Source organism: Erythrolamprus reginae, chromosome Z (assembly GCF_031021105.1).
Source record: "Erythrolamprus reginae isolate rEryReg1 chromosome Z, rEryReg1.hap1, whole genome shotgun sequence".
Classification (NCBI taxonomy): Eukaryota; Metazoa; Chordata; class Lepidosauria; order Squamata; family Dipsadidae; genus Erythrolamprus; species Erythrolamprus reginae.
The window spans coordinates 132,869,793-132,893,829 of record NC_091963.1 but is presented as its reverse complement, the minus strand read 5'-3'; the positions used below and the strand labels follow the sequence as shown (position 1 = coordinate 132,893,829).

The 24,037-nt window shown below is 43.6% G+C and overlaps 2 protein-coding genes across 6 annotated transcripts in view; both read left to right on the top strand.

Moving 5' to 3' along the window:
* The first annotated feature begins 8 nt into the window (after window positions 1-8).
* PRPF31 (pre-mRNA processing factor 31) lies at window positions 9-19,215 on the top strand. Of its 2 annotated transcripts, XM_070727546.1 has the most exons (15): window positions 57-428; window positions 2,757-2,810; window positions 7,877-8,062; window positions 8,366-8,426; window positions 8,628-8,711; window positions 9,106-9,203; window positions 9,757-9,863; window positions 10,470-10,639; window positions 11,849-12,006; window positions 12,117-12,206; window positions 13,165-13,292; window positions 13,948-14,020; window positions 16,577-16,705; window positions 17,258-17,356; window positions 18,351-19,215. In XM_070727546.1, exons 3-15 carry the CDS (start codon window positions 7,889-7,891, stop codon window positions 18,477-18,479), a joined length of 1,500 nt encoding a protein of 499 aa, XP_070583647.1. In that variant the 5' UTR covers window positions 57-428; window positions 2,757-2,810; window positions 7,877-7,888; the 3' UTR covers window positions 18,480-19,215. The 2 variants fall into 2 exon arrangements, with proteins under 2 accessions (XP_070583646.1, XP_070583647.1); XM_070727545.1 differs by lacking the exon at window positions 2,757-2,810 and having other exon boundaries at window positions 9-428.
* Window positions 19,216-23,726: 4,511 nt separating this feature from the next.
* CNOT3 (CCR4-NOT transcription complex subunit 3) overlaps window positions 23,727-24,037 on the top strand; it is a 63,976-nt gene continuing 63,665 nt past the window's right edge. Inside the window, exon 1 of one of the 4 annotated variants that reach the window (XM_070727844.1) lies at window positions 23,727-23,865. The gene's annotated coding sequence lies outside the window, so the exon portion shown is untranslated. The remainder of the gene's footprint in view (window positions 23,866-24,037) is intronic. The other 3 variants (XM_070727846.1, XM_070727849.1, XM_070727851.1) reach the window with 3 other exon arrangements.

The window sequence follows — 24,037 nt, the reverse complement described above, 5'->3', positions numbered from 1 at the left end:
TGATCTCAGAGCATCAGTTGACCGGACCGTAAATGCGATGCTCAGAAAGATCTGTCGCGTCGCATATACGTAAAACGTATCCTGTTCCTCCCATAATTTCATGCGTAGGTTCCAGGGATGGCAGCGTAAAAAGGGATGATGGTGATTATGTCATTATAGGTCCCGGAAATCCGTAGTTGCCGGTGGCTTCAAAGCGAAACGTTTCCTACTATTATTTCCAGCCGTCCATAGAGTTTAAGAAGGCAAGACAAGCCTTTTGCTTATTGGTTTGTTACTCCAAGCAAAGGCCGTCTGAACCGGAATCGGAAATAATATTCCTTGGGCTGTTGCTTTCTTCAATGCTGGCAGAGTCAATGATAAACGTAGGAACGACGTCGTTTGTTGCGTGAACGAGGGACTGAGAAGAGGCCGGAGCGTCGTTGAAGCTGGTGAGGGGGGGGGGGGGATGAGAATCCTGGAAAAGGGGAGGAGACTGTTCTAATCCTTGCCTTGTTTAATTTTGTGGTTAGTTTCGAAGTCAGTCCGACCCACCGCGACCTTATGGGCAATGTTCCTCCAGGCCTTCCTGTTCTCTTCCATCCCCTGCAGGAGGGGTCTCAACCTTGGCAACTTTAAGACCTATGCACTACAACTCCCAGAACTCCTCAGCCGGCTTTGCTTTGGTGGCTGAGGAATTCTAGGAGTTGAAGTCCACAAGTCTTAAAGTTGCCTACTCTGAAGTCCCATTTAAATCAAATTAAATTAAAATGTTATTTTTTTATTTTATAGAAGTAAAATTGAAATGTTCTCCCTTATCAGGACCCATGTTATGTATATAAATAAGATTATATCTATGTATATTACCAGCGCTTTGGTCGAGCTGATGGATGATCTCTGGCGGGCCCGGGACAGGGGTTTATCCTCTGTCCTGGTACTTCTTGACCTCTCAGCGGCTTTCGATACCATCGACCATGGTATCCTGCACCGGCTGGAGGGGTTGGGAGTGGGAGGCACTGTCCTTCAGTGGTTCTCTTCCTACCTCTCTGGTCGGTCGCAGTCGGTGTTAGTGGGGGGTCAGAGGTCGACCTCTAGGTTACTCCCTTGTGGGGTGCCTCAGGGGTCGGTCCTCTCCCCCCTACTATTTAATATCTACATGAAACCGCTGGGTGAGATCATCCAAGGGCATGGGGTGAGGTATCATCAGTATGCAGATGATACCCAGCTCTACATCTCCACCCCGTGTCCAGTCGGCGAAGCAGTGGAAGTGATGTGCCGGTGCCTGGAGGCTGTTGGGGTCTGGATGGGTGTCAACAGACTCAAACTCAACCCGGATAAGACGGAGTGGCTGTGGGTTTTGCCTCCCAAGGACAATTCCATCTGTCCGTCCATCACCCTGGGGGGGGAGTCACTAACCCCCTCAGAGAGGGTTCGCAACTTGGGCGTCCTCCTCGATCCACAGCTCACATTAGAGAAGCATCTTTCAGCTGTGGCGAGGGGGGCATTTGCCCAGGTTCGCCTGGTGCACCAGTTGCGGCCATATTTGGACCGGGAGTCACTGCTCACAGTCACTCATGCCCTCATCACCTCGAGGCTCGACTACTGTAATGCTCTCTACATGGGGCTACCTTTGAAAAGTGTTCGGAAACTTCAGATCGTGCAGAATGCAGCTGCGAGAGCTATCATGGGCTTTCCTAAATTTGTCCATGTCACACCAACACTCCGCAGTCTGCATTGGTTGCCGATCAGTTTCCGGTCACAATTCAAAGTGTTGGTTATGACCTATAAAGCCCTTCATGGCACCGGACCAGAATATCTCCGGGACCGCCTTCTGCCGCACGAATCCCAGCGACCAGTTAGGTCCCACAGAGTTGGCCTTCTCCGGGTCCCGTCAACTAAACAATGTCGTTTGGCGGGACCCAGGGGAAGAGCCTTCTCTGTGGCGGCCCCGACCCTTTGGAATCAACTCCCCCCAGATATCAGAGTTGCCCCCACCCTCCTAGCCTTTCGTAAGCTCCTTAAAACCCACCTCTGTCGTCAGGCATGGGGGAATTGACATGTTCCTTCCCCCTAGGCTTATAAAATTTATGTATGGTATGCTAGTGTGTATGATTGGTTTTAACTTGTGGTGTTTTAAAATTAATTTAAATATTGGATTTGTTTACATTGTATGGCGATTGCTGTGAGCCGCCCCGAGTCTGCGGAGAGGGGCGGCATACAAATCTGATTAATAAATAAATCTGATTAATAAATGTGCTTGACAAATAAAATATAAATTTAGGTTGACTAGGCTGTGACCTAGAATTAAAACTCTCGCCTTGCAATCAGGAGGTTGTGAGTTCAATCCTAGATAGAGGCAGAGGTAGGGACTCCTGCTTGGACAGGAGGTTGGACTAGATGACCTGTAAGGTCCCTTCTGACTCTGTTAATCTGTTAAATCTTACACCAACTGCTTCACTGACTCCATCCAGCCACCTAATTCCCTGCTCTTCTGCAATGAGTCCTTCCTTCTCATTAGGTGTGTGGGAGGTTAGCACCTACCTCTCTCCTAGAGAAATGCAATATTTTAAGAAATATTTAAAAGGGAGAATATTATTTCCCTGGATGAAAATTGGGGAAACATGTCTTTGGGCAGGAAGACAGCCTCACTCTTCATAGCCCCTACCTTTGTCAATGAGCCTGGGCCAATCTAATCTACATAACAAAGATCGTCCTCATTCAGGCAGACCCATTTAGCAAACAGAACCCCCCTAGGCAACTTCTTTTTTCAATTCTGGCAGGGTAAGAACTGGGGACCCAGAAGCAGCCTGAACAGCCTTGAAGCAAAGAAGCAGGTGAGGGAGAATGGGGATCCTGAAAATGGGGGAGACTGATCTACTGCTTGTCTTGTTTAATGTTGTTGTCAGTTGGGAAGTCCTGTCCAACCCATTGCAACCCCATGCACAATATTTCTCCAGGCCTTCCTGTCCTACCTTCCTCTAGATTCCATTTAAGCTCACACCTACTGCTTTAGTCACTCCATCTAGCCACCTGTAATACAGGGCATGGACACAAAAATGGAAACACCTTGAAAAATCATCAAAATATCTTTTAATATGGTGTTGGTCCACCTTTTACAGAAAATACAGCCTCAATTCTCCGAGGCATTGATTCATACAAATTGTGAATTGTTTCCAAAGGAATTTTAGCCCATTCTTCAGCTAAAGCACCCTCCAGTTCTTTTAGAGGCGATGGTGGTGGAAATCGACTTCTTACTTGAATGTTTAAAATTGACAATAAATGCTCAATAATGTTGAGGTCTAGTGATTGTGGTGGCCAGATGAGATGCTGAACTTCATTAAAATGTTCCTCGTGCCATTCTTTAACACTTCTTGCTCTATGGATTGGTGCATTATCATCTTGAAAGATGGCATCCCCCTCTGGAAACAGTTCTTGAACCGTAGGATGAATTTGGTCAGCCAAAATTCCTAAATAGTGATGGCTGTTAATTCTTCCATGAAGGGAAATCATTGGCCCGGCGGATTTCCAAGAAATGGCACCCCAGATCATCACTGAACCCCAGCCATGTTTGACGGTTGGGTGAAGGCAGTCTGGATGAAATTATTCTTTTGGCTGTCTCCAAATGTAAACACGGACGGAGGTTGGAAAAATGGTAAATTATGATTTGTCAGAGAAAATCACATTTTGCCACTGCTTGAGGGACCATTTCTGGTGGTTTCTACACCACTCTAAATGCTTTGAAATATTTGTCTTTGAGAGCAGAGGTTTTCTAATTGCAGCTCTTCCGTGGAATCCAGATTTGTGAAGCTCCCTTCGAACAGTTTTTGTGGAAACTGGGTTCTGTACATGTCTATTGAGCTCTGCAGTGATTTTAGGACCTGCAGTCTTGCAATCCGCTCTAACAATTCGCTTTAGAGTCCGACAGTCTCTCAGACAACTTCGACTTTCGACCAGACCTGTGCTTGGCTGAGGACGTTTTCCCTTCTCTTTCAAAAGCAGTCATTACTTTTTAGACATTACCTCTTGAAATGCCAAACGTTTGGGCACTTTCTGTTACAATAGCACCTGTCATTCGAGCACCAACAATTTGGCCTCTTTGAAAGTCTGAGAATTTCTAGAAAGTTATAACCAATTTCCTTAAATTAAGAAAAAGGTAGTTTAAAAAAACATCAAATAACAGACTTTAAAAAAAACATTAAAATATGTCAAGTTTTGATTCATTTGAACATGTTCAGACATTATGATGCCAAAACATCAGGTGTTTCCATTTGTTTGTCCACCCCCTGTAATTCTCTGTCTTCCCTTTCTTCTTTTGCTCTCAATCTTTCCCAGCATTAGGCTCTTCTGCAATGAGCCCTTACTTCTCATTAGGTCTGCAGGAGGTAAACATCTACCCCTCTCCAAGAGAAATGAAATACAGTGATCCCTCGAGTATCGCGAGGGTTCCGTTCCAAGACCCCTCGCGATAATCCATTTTTCGCGATGTAGGGTTGCGGAAGTAAAAACACCATATGCACATACGCGCGCTTTTTTTCATGGCCGCACATGCGCAGATGGTGGAGTTTGCGTGGGCGGCGGGCGGCACCCAGGGAAGGTTCCTTCGGCCGCCCAGCAGCTGATCTGCTCCGCAGCGCGGCAGCAGCGAGGAGCCGAAGATGGGGTTTCTCCGTTGCCCAGGCAAAGGGGAAACCCCAAGATCGCTTGCCGCTTGCCCGTCACCCGCCCGCCCGGCCGCTCGCTTGCCGCTTGCCCGTTCACCCGCCCGGCTGCTCGCTTGCCGCTTGCCCGTTCACCCGCCCGCCCGCCCGGCTTGCCGCTTGCCCGTCACCCGCCCACCCAGCCGCTCGCTTGCCGCTTGCCCGTTCACCCGCCCGCCCGGCTGCTCGCTTGCCGCTCGAGAGCAAGAGGGGGAGAGATAGAGAAAGAGAGAGAAGGAAAGAAAGAGTTGAGAGAGGGAGGAAGAGAGTGTGAGAGAGGAAGAAGCAAGATAGAGAAAGAGAGAGAGAAAGAAAGATGAGAAAGGAAAGGAGTGACGTCATCGGGTGGAAAAATCGCGATATAGCGTTTCGCGAAGATTGAGATCGCGAAAATCGAGGGATCACTGTAGTTAGAAATATTTAAAAGGGATAATTTTATTTCCCTGGATGAGAAATGGAGAAACATGTTTTTGGGCAGGAAATGGCCTCACTCTTCAAAGCCCCCACCTTTGTCAATGAGCCTGGCCCAATCTAATCTACATAACAAAGATTTTCCCCCTCCAGCCAGACCCATTTAGCAAACAACCCCCTCCCCCAGGGTAATGGATTTACAGATGGAATTGTCCTTGGGAGGCAAAACCCACAGCCACTTGTCAGGGTTGAGTTTGACGCTGTTGACACCCATCCAGACCCTAACAGCCTCCAGGCATCGACACATCACTTCCACTGCTTTGCTGACTGGACAAGGGGTGGAGATGTACAGCTGGGTATCATCAGCGTACTGATGATACCTTACCCCATGCCCTTAGATGATGTCACCCAGTGGTTTAATGTAGATATTATATAGCAGGGGGGAGAAGACGGACCCTGAGGCACTCCACAAGGGAGAGACCTAGAGGTCGACCTCTGATTCCCCACTAACACTGACTGCGACCGACCAGAGAGGTAGGAGAACCACTGAAGAACTGTGCCTGCCGCTCCCAACACCCCCAGCCAGTGCAGAAGGATACCATGGTCGATGGTATCGAAAGCCGCTGAGAGGTCAAGAAGCACCAGGACAGAGGATAAAGGGAAAGTTGGAGACGGGACGATATTTATTGAATACAGCTGGGTCCAGGGAAGACTTCTTGAGGAGGAGGTGCACAAGGTGTCTCATTGTAGGGAGCCGGAAAGGATCCCTCCTTCAAAGAAGCATTGACAATCTCCTGGAGCCAGCTCCGTGTCACTTCACCAAAACCAGCCAGAAGGGGCACAAGTCCAACAAACAGGTGATGGAGCTCACAGCTCCCATGCTTTGTCTACTTCATCAGGTGTCACCAGGTGAAACTCCTCCCACACAACAGGACTAAGATGGGCCCCTGTCACCTCACCTGCCTCGTTGTCAGCCGGTATTGCATTCCAATTGGAGTCAAGGTCCCTCCGGATCTAAGCAATTCTATCTGCGAAAAACTTATTAAAATCCTCAGCACTACCCTGCAAGGGTTCATCAACACCACCACCTCCGCCTGGTTAAGAAGGGAGCGAGTCACCCTAAACTGAGCAGCTGGGCGAGATTCCACAGATGCAACCAAGGCAACATGATACACGCATTTTGTCTCCCTGAGCACCACTTTGTAAGTCTTAAGCATTTACAAGTGTTTGGTCAGATTCAGATTTGCTTTTCCTCCAACGCTTCTCTAGACATCTCTGTGGTGTTTCATCCCCCGGAGTTCCTCAGTGAACCAAAGAGCTCTCCAGGGTCTACTGCCACAGAGAGGTTGCAACGGCGCAATCTGGTCAAGAGCCCCTGCCTCCGCCATATTCCAGGCTGCAGCAAGGGACTCTGCCGAACTGTGTACAAGCAAATCTAGTATAACCCCAAGCACCCTCTGAAAGCCCTCCAGGTCTATCAGGCATCTGGGGCAGAACCACCTAATTGGTTCCGCCTCCCTGCAGGGGAGGATTGGAGCCTTAAAATCAAGCCGAAGCAGTAAATGATCTAACCATGACAAAGGCAAGATAGCCAAGCCCCTTAATTTCAGATAATTACTCACTCCACTGAGAGGAATACCATGCCGGGAGTGTGTCTCTTCTCATGAGTTGGACCCTGAATTACTTGGATCAGGTCTATGGTTGCCTTGGGGGCCATGGACTCTTGTGCCAACCCAGAGGACTCGCCGAGTGATGGTAGATTTAAGTCCCCCAAGAAAATAAGTCTGGGGGACTCCCATCAACAACCCGCTACCTCCTCAAGAAGCGCAGGCAGGGCTGTTGACATGCAGCTGGGAGGAAAGTATGTGAGCAACAAACACACGTGAACCCCTAGATCCAACTTCACAAAGAGTGACGTACAACCCGCAATCTCAGGAGCAGCGAGCCTGCACAGGCTGAAGGTCATCTTGGCTATGATAGCTACACACACACACACACCTGAGGTCGCGGCTGGTGCCACACCTGACGCCCATCTGGACACATTTCAGAGAGAAGAACCGCTCCCTCTGGATCCAGCCAGGTCTCAGTCACACATGCCAGGTTGGCCTCCTTTTAAATTTGTTGTCATTTGTGAAGATGTGTCCAACCCATTGCAACCCCATGCCCAATATTTCTGCAGGCCTTCCTGTACTCTACCTTCCTCTAGATTCCATTTAAGCTGACGCCTGCTACTTCAGTGGTTCCATCTAGCCACCTAATTCTCTTGCGTTCCCTTTCTTATTTTGCCCTCAATCTTTCCCAGCATTAGGCTATTCTGCAGTGACCCCTTCCTTTACATTAGGTGTGCAGGAGGTTAGCACCTACCCCTCTCCTAGAGAAATGCAATAGTTAGGAAATATTTAAAAGGGAGAATATTATTTCCCTGGATGAGAAATGGAGAAACATGTTTTTGGTTAGGAAATGGCCTCACTCCTCATAGCCCCCACCTTTGTCAATGAGCCTTGCGCAATCTAATCTATATAACAAAGATTCTCCCCCTTCAGGCAGACCTATTTAGCAAACATAAAGTCCTTAGGCTATATTGATTCTGTCTTGGCCTCTGGAAACTCAAATCCTACCTTCTAAAATGTGGTTGGTCACAGAAATATATAATTGGGACTCTCTTCAAGGTAGTGTTGGGAGAAAATAGTAATATCAGGCTGAATCTTCATTTAATTGCTTTAGAATTCTTTTTTTTTTTAATTTTCCCTACTTTGACTTACTTCTCTAATCTAGTGTTATTCCCTTTCCAGCCTTGATCCACCATGTCTTTAGCAGATGAGCTTTTGGCTGACCTTGAAGAGGCAGCAGAGGAAGAAGATGGAAGTTTTGCAGATGAAGAGGACGAGTTTCCCATTGAAGATGTCCATGAAGAGATGCAACTGGATCTTGCAACTGATTCGGTCAAGAGTATTGCCAAGTTGTGGGATAGCAAAATGGTAAGAGGAATAGAGATCTTTCACATATCACAATTGGATCATGCCAATTTTATCAGATGAAGGGGCAATCAGAAATAAAGTATATCTTAGAAATTAGGAAGATACTAAATGTCCCTTAAGTGGCATTGGGTTGAATATAGTAATATACTAATAATTTACAGTAAAATTGCAGTAAAATTTTCAAAATTGATCTGAACAGCATATGTTGTGTAATCAGCCATTATTGTTTTACACTCTAAGGTTCAATATTTAAGGGAAGCATGACTTTTTATTATTTAAGATCTTTTTATTTATTTTATGCAGTTTGCCGAAATTATGTTGAAGATTGAAGAGTACATCAGCAAGCAGCCAAAAGCATCTGAAGGTAATGTTCATATTTGCCTATGAAGAAACAGCTGTACTGATAACATTTCCCTTCCATTTTTTTGGAACCTACTAACATCACATCCTGCTCCTGCATGAAGACACAAGTCATTTCCCTTCAGTCGTACTTGAACATGTCTATGAACTCCATCTCACAGTCAGATGCATAGCATAGATTTTGACCATTCTATTGTCTCTCCAGTTCTAGGTCCAGTAGAGGCTGCTCCTGAATACAGAGTTATTGTGGATGCCAACAACCTCACCGTAGAGATTGAGAATGAACTGAGTGAGTGAAATAAAAAATCTTGCCTGCTGATTTAGGACAGGGCTACATACTGGTATTAATACAGTGAGCTCCTGGGAAAGAAATGTGAACTAACAGTGTAGATGTTTGAGGGGCAAACATATACAAATGGGCTAATTGTTATGCCATCAGGTCCTTTTTCAAGAGGCAACTGGACTTTCGCTTCACATCCAAGAGGTTTCTTCAACTCTGATTGAAGAATTCAGCCCCATCATATACACACACACCTCTGGCAAGTTCTTTGTTTCAGAACTTTCTTCCCCATCCTGCCTTGGAAGTCAGAAACCTTGAAGTCTAAAGATTATTAGGTTGAGGAAACTTGTCCCACCCTCTTAATCACCTTAACAATTGCTGTCTTTTGTTCTTTTGTGTCTAGATATTATACACAAGTTTATCCGAGACAAATACTCCAAGCGATTTCCAGAATTAGAGTCCCTTGTTCCCAATGCTTTGGACTACATCCGGACTGTTAAGGTATTGTATTTCTTCTTAAAATATGCAAAGTTCATTCTTCCGTTTGCTCTCATAATTACCGTAGGTTTGTGCCTTCTGGAATGAGGTCCCTTCGGAGATTTGGCTGTTGCTTAGAAGAACTGCGAAGTCCTGGCTGTTCGCCCAGGTCTTCAGCGAGGGAGATTGAAACCCAGCCTTTCATCACGTTTGCCATTGTATATCTTTATTTTTTACAGTTTATATAACATTTTTAATTATAACAGCTGATGAAGCACCTTACAGTGCTGCATGTTTGGCAACGATGAGATTAAGGGATTAGATAATATTCTATAGGGAGTAGAATAAAACTAGAATATGAAGAATATAAGATTCAGCCTCTTGGTGGTCCACGGTTCATCTATTAATTAACAATTCCAGAACAGGCATATCTTTCAACTCCTTTGTTCTTGACCACATGAAATTAGATTAAATATTTGATATTTCATACAGTTCTTGTCAGCCTAACATATTTGTACAAAAAATTCCTGGTCATTGTCCAAAGCTAACCTCTCCTTCAATTATTGGACCTTTTCAGGAGCTGGGAAATAGTTTGGACAAATGCAAAAACAATGAAAACCTTCAGCAGATCCTTACCAATGCCACAATCATGGTGGTCAGTGTCACTGCATCTACTACTCAAGGGTAAGTTTGGTCATCTATAAGAATTGGGAGAATTTAGAAGGGGTGTAGTAGATCAGTTCTGGGTAGGGGCTCGGACCAAACATACAGCCAGAAACACCCCCCACTCCCACAGCTTCTTTCACTTTTGACTGAAGATGAGTTATTCCTTTAATTTTTCCTAATTTTAAGAGAAAACTCTTCCAGCCTCCTCTTTGGCATGCTAAGAGAGACAGACCTAAGTATTTTTTAAAAACTTAGAATGAGTAACACTCCTGCAGAATTGCTTTACTTTTAACCATTATAGTAGTTTTCCCTTAGAGGATTCTATATTCTACACGATGGGTGAAAAAGTGTTGGAATTCAAATGAAAGTGAGGGGTTTTTTATTTTGGAGTTTCTTTTCCCCCTCCCCCGCCGCCCATACATTAGCGCCTGACAATCATTACTATCTGACTATATTTGAGAAAAGGTAGGGAATCCCACCAGGTTAGGGAAGACAGAACTAATATCTATAGGGATGCTACGGAGAGGGAGACTTATGAAAAGGACCTGGCTTTTAGCATGTTCTTAATATTAAAGACGCAAAATGAATATGAAGGTCTCAAGGGAGTTCTTTATTTTTCTGCAGGCAACAGTTGACCGAGGAAGAACTGGAACGCATCGAGGAGGCCTGTGACATGGCCCTAGAGCTGAATCAGTCGAAGCATCGCATCTATGAATATGTGGAGTCCAGAATGTCCTTCATTGCCCCAAACTTGTCCATCATTGTTGGGGCCTCAACTGCTGCCAAGATCATGGGTAAGTCAGTCAGTCTGTCTGTCTGTCTGTCTATCTATCTATCTTATTTATTTTATTTATTTATTTATTTATTTAATTTGACTTATAGGCCGCCCCTCTCCATGGACTCAGGGTAGCTTACAACATTTTAGTAAAAATACAATAAATAAAAACATTTCTAGGCCAATTAATAGAACAATTAATTTTAAATTTTCTTTAAAACTAAACATTTAAAATTAAAAAAAACACATACATACTATCACACCAAATACATTCATTGGGCAGAGGCTGGGGTCTAATGACCCTAAGCCTGGCGACATAAATGTGTTTTCAAATTCTTACGGAAGGCAAGGAGGGTGGGGGCAGCACGAATCTCTGGGGGGAGTTGATTCCAGAGGGCTGGGGCTCCCACAGAGTAAGCTCTTCCCCTGGGCCCCGCCATCCGGCATTGTCTGGCTGATGGGACCCTGAGGAGACCAACTCTGAGGGATCTAATTGGACGCTTGGATTTGTGCAGCAGAAGGCGGTCTCGGAGATAATCTGGTCGTATGCCATGCAGGGCTGTATAGGTCATAACCAACATTTTGAATTGTGTCCAGAAACCGATCAGCAGCCAATGCAGTCTGTGGAGTGACGGGGAGATGTGGGCATAAGGCCTATAACTGCTTGCACGGCTGCATTTTGGACAATTTGAAGTTTCCGAACACTCTTCAAAGGTAGCCCCATGTAGAGAGCATTGCAGTAGTCGAGCCTTGAGGTGATAAGGGCATGCATGAGTGACCGTGAGCAATGACTCCTTGTCCAAATTGGGCCGCAAATGGTGTTTCTGGAGAGCTGTGCACTTTCGCAAAGGAGTTTTTGATCAAACTGTAGAGTTGTGGGAAATATGTGGGTTTGAGAGGGAAGCGATATCTTTGCCTTCTGAAAAGATAAATTTGTTTTGTTATTAGGGGAAACGTTTACCCTTTATAGTTCAGCTGTCCAAAATTTTGTCAGAATAGCTCTTCCATGTTTCTGAGAATAGCAAATCTTTGGCAAATCTCCAAAGAAGGATTAGCAAAAATCCTTCTTTGTGGACACCAGGCTCAGTTTCCCAGGGAGAGGCCCTTCTCTTCGAATCTCAACAAGTGGGGAAAGTGACTTGCCAAAAACCAGCTGAACAAAAGATTTGCAGCTTCTTGTTGATCTTGCTGTGTGATGTTCACTCTCTGTTTTTTTCTTTGTCTTAAGGCATTGCTGGTGGACTCACCAACCTTTCTAAGATGCCAGCTTGTAACATCATGCTCCTGGGAGCCCAGCGGAAGACTCTCTCAGGCTTTTCCAGCACTTCTGTATTGCCTCACACTGGTTACATCTACCACAGTGACATTGTACAGTCATTGCCTCCGGTAAGTTTCAGAATCCAAAGTTCCTTTTTTCTGATTGATGTGTTCTGAGTGATGTGTGCTGATTGATTCATGAGGCTCCAGCATTGATTTTCATTCCTCCTTTTTTGTAGGATCTGCGGAGGAAAGCGGCACGTTTGGTGGCAGCAAAATGCACCCTAGCAGCTCGTGTGGACAGCTTCCATGAGAGTGCTGAAGGGAAGGTGAGTTTAAGGGCTCTAAGGCAGTGGCCTCCAACGGAGGGAGAGGCAGTGGGGGACGATGGGATAGTTTCGTGTGCAACGCTTTCACAAATGCAGCTTCACACATGCAGGCACATACCCACCATTTCCGTGGCCACAGTCCTAAATGGATTTATACTGGCACTAAGCAATGGACTAGGATTGGGGACCCCATGCTCTTCTTGAGCACTGGGGTAGTAGCAGGGATAGAAACATAAGTCAGACATCCTGGGACATCTCTAAGTAAAATGTTAAAAGCCTTTGTTTCACCAAAGATATGCAGCAAGGGCCTAAGGTATGGACCTTCCTCAGAAAAATATTTAACCCCTTTGCAGAAAGTTGGGTGCCTGCAATAATTATTGCTTTTGTGTTTATAAATATTTTGGAGGCTCCGTATAGGCTAAATAAGGAAATGGGTAATTCAAGACAAGGAAGAAGGGTGTTTCTGGCTGCACTTCTTCCTGTTCCTCTTCTAAGGAACCTCGAGAAGAGCAAAGTTGACTTTGCAGTCCTGATTATCTCTACACCAAAATTCTTGAGATAGATGCTGGGTAGTTTTTGTCAGAGTCTGGATAATTTTTGAACTTGAGTTTCCAGGTTCTAATGTAATTTATTATACTTCCCTGCATTTCCGAGAAGAAGACAGTTTTTAGTTTGGCCTAGGAAATACCATAAGAGGGAGATTAAAACTGAAAAGTAGTGATTTTTTTTTAGGGAAAGATTACAAAGGTGTAGCTAACCCAAGAAGAGAAATTGAGAAGGCCAATAGATTAGCTTTAGTCTGTGGGGATAATAGAATCAATCTTCTTCAGCCTAAACTGTAACCTTCACTTTTTTCACTTTGATGCTTTCCACTACTATGAAAAGTAGTAGTGAAACTTGAAAAAGAGTTCCTTTCACCTCCTGTAACTTCATGCTTTTTCTTCTCTTAACCATCCAGGTTGGATATGACCTGAAGGAAGAGATTGAGAGGAAGTTTGATAAATGGCAGGAGCCACCTCCAGTGAAGCAAGTGAAGCCACTGCCAGCCCCTCTGGACGGACAGAGGAAGAAACGAGGAGGCCGCAGGTAAGGAGGGGGGGTCCAGGCAAAAAGCTTTGTAAGAGCTCAGGTCAAATGCCAGGAAGTGAGAATCAACTCACATTCAGCTCTGAGCGTTCTTTGTTTTGCAAGTATTGGACACACCACAGCATAGCAAATCTGTACACAGTGCTTTATTACAGCACGCACCATCTCCAACAATGGACTGTCGCTCTTTACCCTGTAGGGCTTGCAAACTGATGTTGCCATATAACTAAATATTTACTTACTTTAAGTAAAGTAACGTCACTTTACTTTAAATAAGCATTAAAGTAAGCAGTCCTTTAACTCTTACTTCAAGCAAAAATGTATAACCATGAAATGGCCTAAAATCTTCACCTCCTTCCAAAAGTTCTTACCATCGTTGGGATGAGGTGGTTTCAGTGTGGAGTTGCTACCGAGCTCCCACAGGATTACCACGAGGATATGCTGCTCATTGTAGCTTGTAGTCATGGCAGTTGACGGATAATCGTCTTGCCTGCTTGTAATAGCTGCCATAGGTTCACCATCTCAGCCATGGGTTATAATTTAAAGGAAACTATCCTTATTACGGTCACAGGCTAGCTTATAATATAATAATCTTGCTCCTATGCAATTTTCAAGTTTTTTAAAAAAATAATAATAATCTTTTTCCTCTCTTCAGGTATCGTAAGATGAAAGAACGCCTTGGCTTAACAGAAATCCGGAAGCAAGCAAACCGGATGAGCTTTGGAGAGGTATGAGCTTCTGTTGCTTTGAGTTCCCATTCTTCACACTTGAGGAATGCCAAGTTGTACGTATATGGAAATTTAATGTTATGGTTGTAAGAAATGTATAACTTTGTTACCATTGTAAGTACAGTGGTACCTCATGATACAACTTAATTGAAGGTTCGTAAGGTGAAAAGTTCGTAAGATGAAACAATGTTTCCCATAGGAATCAATGTAAAAGCAAATAATGCGTGCAAATCCTTCAGGAAAATCCCAAACTTTAGAAGGGAGGCGAACAGAGGGCAGGGAGGAGCAGCTAAAGGGGGCGGGTGGAAAGAAGCAAGGCTAGGCTAAAGGGTGAGTGGGAAGGAAGAAAGGCAAGGGGGCCGCCCCTCCCTTTTCTTTCTTCAAAAGACACCGTTTCAGTGCTTGCAAACACACTGTTCTCCTAGTTATTTAAATGGAGTCTTTTCCCCCTCCAAGCCGCCCCTCCCTTTTCTTTCTTCAAAAGACACCATTTCAGTGCTTGCAAACACACTGTTCTCCTAGTTATTTAAATGGAGTCTTTTCCCCCTCCAAGCCGCCCCTCCCTTTTCTTTCTTCAAAAGACACCATTTCAGTGCTTGCAAACACACTGTTCTCCTAGTTATTTAAATGGAGTCTTTTCCCCCTCCAAGCCGCCCCTCCCTTTTCTTTCTTCAAAAGACACCATTTCAGTGCTTGCAAACACACTGTTCTCCTAGTTATTTAAATGGAGTCTTTTCCCCCTCCAAGCCGCCCCTCCCTTTTCTTTCTTCAAAAGACACCATTTCAGTGCTTGCAAACACACTGTTCTCCTAGTTATTTAAATGGAGTCTTTTCCCCCTCCAAGCCGCCCCTCCCTTTTCTTTCTTCAAAAGACACCATTTCAGTGCTTGCAAACACACTGTTCTCCTAGTTATTTAAATGGAGTCTTTTCCCCCTCCAAGCCGCCCCTCCCTTTTCTTTCTTCAAAAAAAGGGGGGGGAAAGAAACCCCTTCATCCCAGCAGCAGCGGCTTGGGTTCGTAAGGTGAAAATAGTTCGGAAGAAGAGGCAAAAAAATCTTAAACACCGGGTTCGTATCTTGAAAAGTTCGTTAGAAGAGGCGTTCGTAAGATGACGTACCACTGTAACTACCAGAACATTGTTGCTTTCTTCTTTTCCTTCAACGCCCAAACCACATTCAGAATGTTTAGGCCTGCGTTCTAAACGTACAGATTTGAATTGAGAATACAAAATATTTTTGTTTTAGATAACTAATCTGATTTAAAAAGTGGCAACATTTCATAAATGTTTCAAGCTGATGCTCTACTCCTGTATCCGTGCCTATGCTTTGCCGCCAGATGACTCTGGTTTGGAGACATCCCCCCTGAAGCTACTGGTGTACAATTTGGGAGTACTCCAAACCTTACAAGTGTTGCTAGATAGACAAGGGAGAGTTAGGCATCATTTTTGTAGCCTTTCCTGGACAACAATTCACTGTGCCCTTATTACCCCTTAAATCAACTATTGCAATTCAGGTAGTCCTCATCTTGTCACTACAATTGGGGCTGGAACTTTTCTTGCTAACTGATGCGATCATTAAGTGAATCATGCGGTCAGTAAACAAATCTAGCCTTGCCCATTGACTTTACCAGAAGCCTGCTGGAACAATTGCAAATGGCGATCATGTGATCCTGGGACCCTCAACCATCATAAATACATGCTGGTTGCCAAGCACCTAAATTTTGATCATGAGACCACCAGGACACCGTGACTGTCATAAGTGCAATGACTGATCATAAGTCATTTTTTCAGCACCGTCATTATTATTATTATTATTATTTATTAGATTTGTATGCCGCCCCTCTCCGCAGACTCAGGGCGGCTCACAGCAGTGACAAAAACAATATACATTGACAAATCTAATAATTCAAAATCTAAAATAACACTTGTACATTTAAAAATCTAAAAGCAAAGAACCCCAATATAAAAAACATACATACAGTCATATCATGCATTAAAACTACATAGGCAGGGGGAGATGTCTCAGTTCCCCCACTCTTGACGACAGAGGTGGGTTTTAAGGAGTTTACGAAAGGCAAGGAGGGTAGGGGCAGTTCTAATCTCTGGAGAGAGCTGATTCCAGAGGGTCGGGGCCGCCACAGAGAAGGCTCTTCCCCTGGGTCCCGCCAGACGACATCAAATGATTGTTAAATGAGATTGGTCATATGTTGAATATTATCTCTACATATTTCAACATATTTTGAAGATTACCCAGAGCATGCCATTGACATAAAACACATGTATTGCTGATAGGTGCAGTCTATCAATGCTATATAACAGTATTGTAAGCACGGCATTAACTACAAATAGGCTCTTGAGCAGAGTTCCAGCTACTGTTTTTAGCCTAAAATGCTATATTTGTCCATGTGTTTGGGTATCTGAAGGACATCCACTTAAGCTAGAACCAGCCCATGTTGTCCGTTCGCATACAACTTCTGTAAAATGAAAGGAGTCCTTTGATGGTATAGAAATGACATAAACGCATTATTTATCTTGCTTCTTCTCATGCCTTTTCCAGATTGAAGAAGATGCCTACCAAGAAGACCTTGGTTTCAGTCTTGGCCACTTAGGCAAAGCAGGCAGTGGCCGTATCCGGCAGACACAAGTCAACGATGCCACGAAGGCCCGCATCTCAAAAACGCTGCAGGTGAGGAAATAAAGGCTCAGCAAATTGCAAATGTCCAATTTCTGTTTTTGTCCTTCAAAGGAAGAGCAAGTTTGGTTTAATCTCATTACAAATGCTCCAGGCTTGTATAGATATCCAGAATTGGGGTTAATGTTTTTTACTGAATTCATGCAACATGCTGCAATTTAATGGGGGTGGGGGGTGGGAGGTTGCAGGAGTATCTAACCTTAGCAACTTAAAGATTTGTGGACTTCAACTCCCAGAACTCCTCAGCTAACCATCTGGAAATCCACAAAACTTTAAAAGTTACCAAGGTCAGACACCCCATGCTTTGTTGCATGTGAATGCTGCCACTGTAGTTTGTAAATTGTGGTTCAGTCACAAGAACAACTGTGTAATTTTATCACTATGTGATTGTTTCAAGCATGCATTGTCTTAATTGCAAAACAGACCCGTCACTTTTTCACTAACGTTGTACCTTTGGTCACTACAAATGGTTGTAAGCCTTTTAATCTGTATATATATTATCCAATACGTATTTACATTCCAAATGTCGCCTTTTTGTCCCATCAGCGCACACTCCAGAAACAAAGCATGGTATACGGGGGGAAGTCAACCATCCGGGACCGTTCCTCTGGCACAGCTTCCAGTGTGGCGTTCACTCCATTGCAGGTATATATTCCACCTTCCTTTTGTTTGTCCACGACTGGAAAGCACTAAAGTAGGGGGATTTTTGTATGTTCATCTAAAGAATTTGGAATGGTAACTTCTTTTTCAATTTAGAGAAATGGAGCACATGTATCGTGTAGAAATAAATCAGTTCAAGCAGTGTGGAGGGAAAGTATCTTTTAATAAGCTTTTAGGAATGTGGATACATTATAATGTAGAAATTTGATAAATATATAGCAATAGCACTTAGCCTTATACACAGCTTCACAGTGCTTTACAGCACTCTCTAAATGGTTTACAGAGTCAGCATATATTTCAACCACCTTGGAAGGATAGAAGGCTGCTGGCAGCAGGTGATCAGCAGAAGTAGCCTGCAGTACTGCACTCTTAACCACCAACAGGCATAAGCGAACTGGAAACATTTCGCCCCTGCCACTGGGGTCCTATGTATAACTTTCCCTGAAGCCCTAGAGATGGGTATTTCTTCCCTCGTGCCCAAAGACATTTAGTATTAATGTGTAGGTTATGCTTGTAAGGAATATGAACTGCCTAAGGATCTTCTACCTTGTCTTCTTTTTGCAAAACAGACTACTGTAAGCAATTTTCTGTCTTTGGTACTGTCTGAGCTTGGTTATTTTCTTGCAGATCCAAACTAAGTAAATAACATTGTCATTATGCTAGCACAGAGGATATTACCTAGTTCGGCTAACGAAACATCCATAAGAAATACAACCAAGAATCCCCTCATTTCTATTCTGAGTTGCAAATATTCTCCTATATTAGTATTTGTGTGTGTGTCCAGCCTGGAGAAATTGGGGTATATTACAGCACTTCTTCTACTCCAGAGCATCCTCTTTTAACCTGATGCTCTCAGGTGTTTTGCAATTGCAACTCCTAGAATTCCATTGCCGAAAGATGACAGATTGGATAAACTCTATGTATTCTTTGGGTTTTTTTTATTTTCCCTGTGCAAATTTCTTCTCCTATCCATTTGCAGGGGCTGGAGATTGTGAATCCACAGGCAGCTGAGAAGAAGGTCACTGAAGCCAACCAGAAGTACTTTTCCAGCATGGCAGAATTCTTAAAAGTGAAGAGTGAGAAGAGTGGTATCATGTCCACTTCATAGCAAATGTGAATGCTGCTGTTTCAACCAGTAGTTGGAACCGCACTGCACGTGCTGCTATAAAAGTCTACACCAGATAAGGACCTCATTCAATAGACAATAGATACACATTGCCCAGGAATTTAATTTTAACAGAACTAAATTTCAATGTAAGAGGTGGAGCATTAGAAATATTTTTTCTAATAGTGTTTGCATACTTCTTTATGTGGGTTTGGGCCCAGGATTCCTCAGCCACATGACTATTGTTGAAACCTGGGAATTACACTCCACATATGTGGAAGTTTTCAAAGTTGAGAAACTCGGTTATTGGGAGTACATCTTAATGTTCTCTAGATGGCCATGTTAACAGAAATAGATGCAAGTTGCAATCTTTAGGCAGCACAAGGCTGGAATTACTTCTATTTAAAGGAGCAGAAGTGAGAGTAGAATGAATCTAACCCAAAACTTGTGTTGGTGACAAAGGGAATAAAAATGTTATATGTAGAAATGTGGTTGAGCGTAATTCTGGCAATGTGAAGATAATTACATTCTATATCTAATACAGAAGTAAATTAAAAGGACATTTTTACTTCAGATGTCAATGAGGATTTCATTTAGTGTATTAAAACCACAGATGTTACCATTCCTGACTTACTTTACCCGTTTATTTGTACTTATTTTCTTTGTTTTGGTTTATACCTATACCGGATGTCTTGTACATTTGACAAATGAATAAATAAATATGTTACAATAAGATAAATGAATCTGAGCTGATATTTCATTACTTCCGGGAAGAACAACTAGAGGGTAGTGAAATAAATAACTGAGGTTTTATAGTATATTTTACTTACAATAGTTTGGAAATAGCATTCCGTGTATATTTCAGAGAAAGAAATTGTATTAATCCCATTGTTTTGTAGAGTAAGAATAATGAGAATTCTTGCTATCTCTGTTGTCTTGTGGCTTGGACATCATTCTTTTCATACTCTTATACTCTTGCAATAGGACTTTACTTTCTTGTAAATTGAGCACAGCTTACAAGTAATCTTGAAAAATTGAAAAATTAGGATATCATGCAAAAGTTCATTTATTTCAGTAATGCAGCTTAAAAGGTGAAACATAAGTATATGAGAGAGACTCATTACGTGCAAAGCAAGATAGTTCAAGCTGTGATTTGTCATAATTGTGATGAGCATGGGGTACAGTTCATGAAAACTCCAAATCCACCATCTGAGAAAAGTAGAATATTATATGCAATCAATAAAACAAGGATTGTACATAGAACAATATAGAACACTCTGAAACGTATAAGCATGCATATGTACTCAGAACTTGGTTTGGGCCCCTTTTGCAGCAATTACTGCCTCAAGGCTATGCAGCATGGAAGATATCAGCCTGTGGCACTGCTGAGGTGTTTTGGAAGACCAGGGTGCTCCAATAGTGGCCTTCAGCTTGTTCGGTATCATATCTCTCTTGGCAATGCGAGTTTGCTGGCTAATTAAACACTAATCCCATGGTCATTGAACCAAGTTTTGGTGCTTTTGGCAGTGTGGGCAGATGCCAAGTCCTGCTGGAAAATTAAGTCATCATCCCCATAAAGCTCATCTGCAGAAGGAAGCATGAAGTGCTCCAAAATCTCCTGGTAGGTGGCTGTGTTGACCCTGGACTTAATGAAGCACCGTGGACCAACACCAGCAGATGACATGGCTCCCCAAATCAACACAGACTGGAAACTTCACACTGGACTTCAAGCATCTCACTGTGTTGCCTCTCCATTCTTCCTCCATACTCTGGGTCCTTGGTTTCCAAGTGAGATGCAAAAGTTGCTGTCATCAGAAAATAGGACTTTGGACCACAGAGCAACAGGTCTGTTTTTCTTTAGCCCAGGTAAGACTCTTCTGATGTTTATTGTTCAGGAGCAGCTTGACAAGAGGAATGCGACATTTGAAGCCCATGTCCAGGATCCTTCTGTGTCTGGTGGCTCTTGATGCACTGACTCCAGCCTCAGTCCACTCCTTGTGAAAGTCCCTGACACTTTTGAATGGCCTTTTTCTGACAACCCTCTCCAGGCTGCAGTCATCTTTGATGCTTGTGCACCTTTTTCTTCCACACTTTTCCCTTCCAAATAATTTTCTATTAATGTGCTTTGATACAGCACTGTGGGAAACATCCAACTTCATTTCCAATTACCTTTTGAGGCTTTCCCTCCTTATGGAGGGTGTCAATGATGGTTTTCTGTACAACTGTCAGGTCAACAGTCTTTCCCATGATTTGATTCCTACTGAAACAGATTGAGACCATTTGCAGTGGTGCTCAACCTTTCTAATGCCATGACCTCTTAATACAATTCCTCATGTTGTGGTGACCCCAACCATAAGCCTAGCGCCAATTTTCCCAACAGAGTTTTAAGCTGATTGGCAGGAAGGTCAGCGGGGCACCCCACTGTAAATGCCTGATTGTTCGGATTCTGAAAAGGCGTCAGAATAGAAGCTTTAATACCTAACACTAAGGGAAATTTGTCTTTTCCCTTGGTTTTAGGCAACCCCTGTGAAATAGTTATTCAATACCCAAAGGGATCCCATCCCCCAAGTTCAGAGCCACTGATACCCTTTGCATATGTTATGGCTTAATTAGCTGATTAGAGTAGGATACTTTGAGCCTGGAATATTGCACCTTTTCATAATACAGTATTCTAATTTTCTGAGATTGTGGATTTGGGGTTTTAGAAACATAGAAACAGAAGATTGATGGCAGAAAAAGACCTCATGGTCCATCTAGTCTGCCATACTATTTTCTGTATTTTATCTTAGGATGGATATACTGTTTATCCCAGGCATGTTTAAATTCAGTTACTGTGGATTTATCTACCACATCTGCTGGAAGTTTGTTCCAAGCATCTACTATTTCAGTAAAATAATATATTGCTTCAGATCTTTCTCCCAACTAAGTTGATTGTGCCCCCTTGTACTTGTGTTCAGTTTCCTATTAAAAACACTTCCCTTCTGAACCTTACTTAACCCTTTAAAATATTTAAATGTTTTGATCGTGTCCCCCCTTTCCCTTCTGTCCTCCAGACTCTACAGATTGGATTCATAAGTCTTTCCTGATAGGTTTTATGCTTAAGACCTTCCACCATTCTTGTAGCCCGTCTTTGGACCCGTTCAATTTTATCAACATCTTTTTGTATATGAGGTCTCCAGAACAGAACACAGTATTCCAAATGTGATCTCACCAGCGCTCTATACAGCGGGATCACAATCTCCCTCTTCCTGCTTGTGATACCTTGAGCTATGCAACCAAGCATTCTACTTGCTTTCCCTACCACCTGACCGCACTGTTCACCCATTTTGAGACTGTCAGAAATCACTACCCCTAAATCCTTCTCTTCCGAACTTTTTGCTAACACAAAACTGCCAATAGAATACTCAGATTGAGGATTCCTTTTGCCCAAGTGCATTATTTTACATTTGGAAACATTAAACTGCAGTTTCCATTGCTTTGACCACTTATCTAGTAAAGCTAAATCATTTGCCATATTACAGACGCCTCCAGGAATATCAACCCTATTGCACACTTTAGAGTCATCGGCAAATAGGCAAACCTTCCCTACTAAACCTTCCCCTGTGTCACTCACAAAGATATTAAAAAGAATAGGACTTAGAACACAGACCCTTGTGCCACACTGCTTGTAACCAGGCTCTGCTCAGAATACTCACCATTAACAACAATGGTGTTGCACAAAATAGACCTAATTCTATTCATTCCTGGCATATGTATTTGGTTATTTTTTTGTGGGGGGAGGGATGGGTACATAATCCCTACTCTGCAGTGAAATTTCCCTCTGGAGAATTTTTAGTAGTAACCAAACTTTGAAGACCAGAGATTTAATCTGGCATTTCCCATTGTTTTCCAATGAATCAAAAAGGTTTAATCACGCTGGCAGTATTCAGGAGGTGCATTCCTATAGTCTTGTTTTTCTTTGCAGTAATAGAATTTATGATCTGTTATGCAATCCTGTGACCCAAAACCATTATGACCAAATAAATTTCTGAAAACAAACATCAGTACCTCCAGGAAATGCAAGACACTGCCTCCAATAAGCAAAGACAACAAATCCAAATATGTAGGGGGTTAGATTGGTAAAGAATTACGCCGAGAGTATTGCCAATAAACTGACCAGTGTGAGGATTATTTATTTTAAGAATATTTTAAGTACTAACATAGAAATCCAGAAACCAACCATAGATTTTCCAGGGGGCTTAAAAAGAGTCCTTAAGGAAGATGTAGAAGGATAATAAACTCCCTGCAGCTTATATCATTCAGCAGACCCAAGGATTATATCACTAGTGAAATTGGTCTCTTTCTTTGATATACCTGTTTTATTTGCATGCTAAGATTCTGCGCATGTATCATAGCAACAAAGTACCTTCATTTTTATCAGTTGGTAAAAACTGATAAAACTTGCGCCCGCCTAAATCTGTGGCGAGTCTTTGTGATAGATGGATAGGAAGTGTTAAAATAAATCATTAAACCAAAGTCCGCAGAGAAGAACATCTGCCTTGGGAAGGGGTCATTCTTCCTCCCCTGATTGGATACAGTGGGTTTAATTGACAGGTTGGCTTTTAAGAGGTTCCTCCACATTGTCCCGCCCTGACCCCTTTTACCTCAATGCAACCAGCTTCAAAACGTGCATGCCAATACAAAAGGGGGAAGGTTTCTACGGGATGGCACAGCCGTCCAATGAGGAGACAACATGTGCAGCCTTGGTTGTTTACAGCCAATGGGGAGGCACAAGCTCAAAGTCTTTCGCGCTACCGCCTTTCTATCAGTTTTAGCCCAAACAGTAGGACCAAAGATTGAATGACAGTGCCGTCGTCCAATAGCCTTTCTTAGTCTTGTCAGTATTCGTGTACAGGAAGCGATAGTCAATCATACAAGAGCGAGATTTGAGGGACATTTCTGTTGCCCATTAGGAGGCACTGTTCGACGTAAACTCCACCCTCTCAGCTTGTTTTTCGCGGAGTAGTAGGCGTAACCACGCCTACTACTCCATCTGCGCTCCTTCAGCCAATGGTAGCACGGAAATGCTTTGAAGGACATCACCTCTTGACAAATAGATATCATGCATTCCCTACTAATGACAGCTGCGGCTGCGCCGCGTCGCCCCACCCTCCCCGTTCCCCCCTTTCCGTCCAGTTCCTTAATTATCCAATCGAAATGGCAAAAGGTTTGAGGAGCGGGAGGGCCAGCCAATGCAGATCAGGAGAAGGCGGGCTCGAGGGAAAATAGAGAGGGGGGAGGCTGCCGCCATCTTGGATGCCGCGGAGCCCGAGAGACGGGGGCGAGAGAAAGAGAGAGGGAAAAAAAGAAGGAGAGTGAGAGAAACTCGGAGGAGACGCCGGAGCTGCCGGTGAGACAGCGGGAGGGGGTGGGGCCTAGCCGATGGGCGGGGCTTGCAGGTACCTACGGGGCTCTGTAGGGGGCGGGGCCAAAGGGCTTGCGGGGGGGGGCTCCACAGGGGGTGGACGATGCTTGGGGCAAAGCTGCTGTTCCTGTGAGTGTCTGGTGAGTGGGGGGGGGCT

Coding starts and splice junctions, on each gene's coding strand:
- PRPF31 (XM_070727545.1), top strand. CDS start 7,889: ATGTCTTTAGCAGATGAGCTTTTGGCTGACCTTGAAGAGGCAGCAGAG. Junction 12,207..13,164: donor ATGAGAGTGCTGAAGGGAAG/GTGAGTTTAAGG, acceptor TTAACCATCCAG/GTTGGATATGACCTGAAGGA. Junction 13,293..13,947: donor AAGAAACGAGGAGGCCGCAG/GTAAGGAGGGGG, acceptor TCCTCTCTTCAG/GTATCGTAAGATGAAAGAAC.